The following is a 5,433-nucleotide window of genomic DNA, read 5'->3' as shown; positions in this document are numbered from 1 at the left end:
AACTATTTTACCACAAATTTCAACACCACTTTAATGTTTTCAAGTTCTAAGTTCTCTTTAACTGTTCTTTTGCTGTTGTGATAGTCGAAGAATTTTTTAGCCACATTTCAAGGACTTGATTCTGCCCCTTGTTGGTCCAGGGCATGCCTGTGTACCAGGCCCGGCTGCCGTAAGAAATGACTTCTACCTAATTATTTTATTCTACCTGTTACTGTAGTTAGTTAACTGATAGTCTGTTTAATTGCAGGAGACAATAACCAGTGAGGTCCCAATCATGACAGTGTCTGGAGATTACAACAACCAAGATTTTTCACTCTCAACACCGGGTGACTACAGCTCTGAGTATTCAAACTATTTTATTGACTATGATGAAGAATCAACTGGAATGTGCAGGAAATCAGAAGTTAGACAATTTGCCCAGTATTTTATTCCACCTTTCTACATCATTGTGTTTCTGTCAGGCTTTGTAGGGAATATTTTGGTAGTGGTGCTCTATGCTTTCTACAAGAGAATGAAAACCATGACAGATGTTTATCTCCTAAACCTGGCTATCGCTGACCTCCTCTTCCTCTGCACTCTACCATTCTGGGCACTCGATGCAAAATTGGGATGGATATTTGGAAATTTCCTGTGCAAAACTGTTAAGGGCGTTTATAAAATAAACTTCTTCAGCTGCATGTTATTGCTGACCTGTATCAGCATTGACCGGTACATCGCCATCGTTAAAGCATTAAAGGCCCATGCCTCAAAGAATAAAATACTCCTTCACAGCAAATTAATCTCGTTAATCGTTTGGGTAACTGCAGTAACGTTGTCTCTCCCAGAGTTTTGTTACAGTTTAGAGGATGAAGCCCAAAGCTGCTTAACAGTCTATCCGGGGAAGGTCCTGAAAGCAGCGGCGTTTGCAGTGCAGGTGACTGTTGGGTTTTTCCTGCCTTTTGCTGTCATGATATTCTGCTACTCCATGATCATTTCGAAGCTACTCCAGGCCAAAAACTTTAAAAAGCACAAGACTATCAAGGTGATCGGGACAGTGGTAGGCGTTTTTGTCCTTTCTCAGTTACCGTACAACACCATCATGGTAGTGAAGGCTATGGACGCCATCAATATTACAATAACGGACTGCAAGACCCTTAAGAATCTGGACATCGCCACCCAGATCACACAGAGCATAGCCTTCCTGCACTCCTGCCTGAACCCATTCTTGTATGCATTCATTGGGGTAAAATTCCAACAGGATTTGTTGAAAATTCTGAAAGACATAGGCTGTGTCAGTCAACAGCAATTCAGGAGATTAATCAAACCACAGCAGGGCACCTGGAAACGCTCTCCTGTTCATTCAGAAACAGAAACCACAGGGACATTTTCCTTGTAAATGTCATTTACAGAGGCAGAGCACAAGAGAAGCTGCATGTCAGAAACACGAATATTTCCAGATTCCAGCTCCTTGTTGAATCAAAACATCTGGTACTTGAAAGAAAAGAACAGCTGAAAAAGAGTCTTTTAAAAAAATATATATTTTTCTAATTCGACTTAATTATTAGATACGGAAAAGTAGTTTTACTATTCTTGTAAGAGAAACAAATATTAATAGAGTGGTAGCAAAATACTGCAGATGCTGGAAATCCGAAAAAACAACAGAAAACGCTGGAAAAACTCAGCAGGCCAGGCAACATCCGTGGAGAGAGAAACAGAGTCAACGGGCTGGATTTTCATTCGGCAGTCGGGAAGGAGGCGGGACTACAACTTTCGGGTTTTAGTCCCGCCTCCATCGACGTCCGGCCAATTGATGCGATTTTCCCTTGATTGACCTTGTTGAGCTCGCCCAGCGGGCTCAGCAGGCCAATTACGGGCCACCCGGCAACAGGTGACGTCACAGACTGAAATTTCATCTGTCAAGAGGTCTTGACAGATGAAATATCAGTGTTTCACAGCTGTTTGAAGCTGTCAAACACTGACAGTCTGACTTCTAACCTGAGTCCTTCTACGCAGACTCAGTTAGAAATCTCACCGGCAATGAAAGCTGAAGGCTGTTACTTTTGACAGTTCGCAGCCATTTTGCTTTCAGTGCCGGCTGAGTGATGGACTCCCGACGCCTAGAGGAAGAAAGGCTGTTAAGGTAAGTACAGGTAATTTAAACTTCTTTACACACTTTAGACACACCAAGCACACTTACCTTTGCACTCATGCACCCATCACTCACCTGAACACCGACATCGCGACCCCTCCAAGTCCTTCAACCCGACGGCCCGCCTGCTCTAACCTGGCGTGGTTTGGAGCCGTCGGGAACCCCACACGGCACCCCTCAAAATAGGGATTAGGCTAAAAACTGCCTGTTAACTACCTGTTAACAGGCAGTTAATTGGCACTAATCCCTTCCCGCCTGGGGTCGGCGGGTCCCAGTGCGGGGCGGGTACCTGCTCCTCTGAAACTTACGTGGAGGCGGGTTTTGGGCGGGATGGTGTCGGGACCCCCGAGTTCGGGATTTTTGCCCTCCCGCATGCCTAAAAGCCCGCCTCACGGCACACTGAAAATCTGGCCCAACGTTTCTGTAGAAGGGTTTCGACCCAAAATGTTGACTCTATTTCTCTCTCCATGGATGTTGCCTGGCCTGCTGAGTTTTTCCAGCGTTTTCTGTTGTTATTAATAGAGTGGGACTGACAGAAGCACCTTGCTTTAATGAGTCTCAAACCTCTTACACTTCTGCTCAAAACTACCAGTGACACTGGGCAGTGGCGGCAGAGTGCTTTAGTACTGCATCAGCAGCACCGGGAAAGGAAGCTGGTTTGAACTTGCACCTCCCCGCATGCTGAGCCCCCAATGTGTCTGTGCACAGCTTGCAGATAATGTGAGTCTGCGGAATGAAGGAGGTGAAGCTGTGCCTCTCGAGGGACTCGCCTCACAGATGCCACTGGCAGAAGCCTGGGAGCAGGATGCCCACTTGCTCTCTCTCAGCTAGAGAATGGCGAGTGGTCGGGGAGCACCAGAGGGCGAACAGTTTAAAAAAAAAGAGAAGCAGGGTTAATGATAGTGAGGTCTGCATGATGCTACTGTGGCCAACACTCATGCAGTGGAAATAACAACAGAAAATGCTGGAAAAACTCAGCAGGTCAGGCAACATCTGTGGAGAGAAATTTGAGTTGACGTTTCGGGTCGAAACCCTTTTTCAAAACTGGAAAGAAAATAAAATAGATCGAAGGCAGGGCTGCGATTGAACAAAAGAAATAAAAGAGACAATAAAAGGTTTCGACCCGAAATGTCAACTCAAATTTCTCTCCACGGATGTTGCCTGACCTGCTGAGTTTTTCCAGCATTTTCTGTTGTTATTTCGGATTTCCAGCATCTGCAGTATTTTGCTATTGTACTCATGCAGTGGAATTTACCAATGATTCATTGATACTTTGAAAAAAAAAAATTTTTTTTGTTTGTTTTGCCATTAGAATGCCTGAATAGGAAGTTAAATTCTGGGCTATTTTAATACGTCAACATCTTTCATGCATTAAAACGTGTTTTAACAACATACCAGTGACTTGTAGCAATTTTTATTCGCTGGCGGAAAGGGAAACTATATGTATAAAATGTTGTTTTGTCAATGCCTGCTGCGTATGACCTGTTTAAAATGTGTTGTGTGTCATATCGAACCTGGAGACCACCAGTCGCAACATGTGTCAGGCGTGTATAGACAGGCACAGTAAAGAATTGAAGGTTGACAGAATTACTTTTAAATAATTCTTTTGCAGAAGGTAACGGGAAAATGTCATCAATATAAGCTTGTATGTCATCAGCATTATGTAGTTTTAACCACCTCAAATAATCCTCATGTAGTGATTTTAAACGTATTTTGCTTAGTTTTTAATTACATCTCCTTCAGTATTTTGTAAGAATTTGAAGTGTCTCTTATACTCGCATATATTTTGACAATAAATCTGTGTGAACTGTAGACCCCGATGTGTCTTCATTGTTTTCTTTTCATTCGCAATCCTTATCGCGATGTGCAGCAGTAACATGTTATCAATACTCCTCTTTAATCAGCTATTTATACCACAGGTTCCTAATTCCAAGAGTTTCCGCTTTGAGCACAATCAGCAATCTGGGCGCAAACTGCACTCAAAATTGTGCTCGTTTTCAGAAGTGTTTTTTTTGCTCAAGTTTCCGTTCAAACTTATTTGCATATCACTGAACATAAAATCTTCCATGAACCAGCACAATAGATCAGCATTTCACAGCGTAATTTAGAAAAAACAACTTACATTGCAAAATAATCCTTGATGTATTTAAGAGTGGCAACCTGGTGCAGTTTTATTAATACAGCTGAAAATCGCAAAAAATAAGCATTTTTAATCAGTGTGTCTGTGAATAACCCGATTTTAAATAACCGAAAATTACTTTAAAAAACTATACAGCACCATTTACTAGTTACTTTGGTGTACAGTAGTCAGTTTCTTAGTAAATTAAAAATAATATTTAAAAGCTTTTAAAAGGTGCCTACTAGTGTCCCTGCGCCTAAAAATAACCAGCTTAATTTTAAGAGCCTCCTCGAAGGCCTGCAAAATGGGCGCAATTAGCGGAAATTCCCAATGGCGATTAATTCACCCTGGGGGCGTGGCTTCTAGCATGATTTTTTTTAAACTAGTGCAAAAGATCACGGAAACTCAGTTTGCGCTGAACATAATTTGCGCTTGAAATTCCGTGATCTTTTGCGCTGGTTTGGCCGATTTCGGGCAAATTGCACTGAACAAAACACTGCAACCGAGCAGAAACTCCTGCCCGATATGTTCTAAAATAAAAACAGAAAATATTCGAAACACTCAGCCTGTCAGGCGGTATCTGTGGGGAGAGAAACAAACGTTTCAGGTCGATGACCTTTCATCAGAACTGGGAAGATGCTTGCGATGAACAGCTTTTAAGCAAGTACTGAGCCAGGGAAAAGGAGGGTGGGGAAATTTACAGTAGGGAAAGTTCTGTGATGGGATGGAGGGCGGCACTGATTAAATGATAAATGGGATGATCGGGACTGGGTCAGGGGGAGAGAGTAACAGAGGACTGGGGGTCAGGGAGAGAGTGACGGGACTGTGGATCGGGGAGAGAGTAACAGAGGACTGGGGGTCGGGGAGAGAGTAACAGGGGACTGGGGGTCGGGGAGAGAGTAACAGGGGACTGGGGTTGGAGAGAGAGTAACAGAGGACTGGGGGTCGGGGAGAGAGTGACGGGACTGTGGATCAGGAAGAGAGTAACAGAGAACTGGGGGTCGGGGAGAGAGTAACGGGACTGGGGGTTGGGGAGAGAGTAACAGGAGACTGGGGGTCGGAGAGAGAGTAACAGAGGACTGGGGGTCGGGGAGAGAGTGACGGGACTGTGGATCGGGGAGAGAGTAACAGAGGACTGGGGGTCGGGGAGAGAGTAACAGGGGACTGGGGGTTGGGGAGAGAGTAA

At 44.1% G+C, this 5,433-nt stretch overlaps 1 protein-coding gene across 1 annotated transcript; it reads left to right on the top strand.

The window, feature by feature from the left end:
- The first annotated feature begins 248 nt into the window (after nucleotides 1–248).
- Nucleotides 249–3,940, top strand: LOC147117839 (C-C chemokine receptor type 9-like). Its single transcript, XM_085987153.1, has one exon. The coding sequence runs from the start codon at nucleotides 275–277 to the stop codon at nucleotides 1,373–1,375; it is 1,101 nt and encodes a 366-aa protein (XP_085843279.1). The 5' UTR covers nucleotides 249–274; the 3' UTR covers nucleotides 1,376–3,940.
- The last annotated feature ends 1,493 nt before the right edge of the window (nucleotides 3,941–5,433 follow it).

The sequence above is a fragment of the Somniosus microcephalus genome, chromosome 5 (assembly GCF_052327205.1).
Source record: "Somniosus microcephalus isolate GS21.2 chromosome 5, FLI_Smic_1.0, whole genome shotgun sequence".
Classification (NCBI taxonomy): domain Eukaryota; kingdom Metazoa; phylum Chordata; class Chondrichthyes; order Squaliformes; family Somniosidae; genus Somniosus; species Somniosus microcephalus.
Note: the sequence above shows the minus strand (reverse complement) of the source record. Positions and strands in the feature narration are given on the sequence as shown.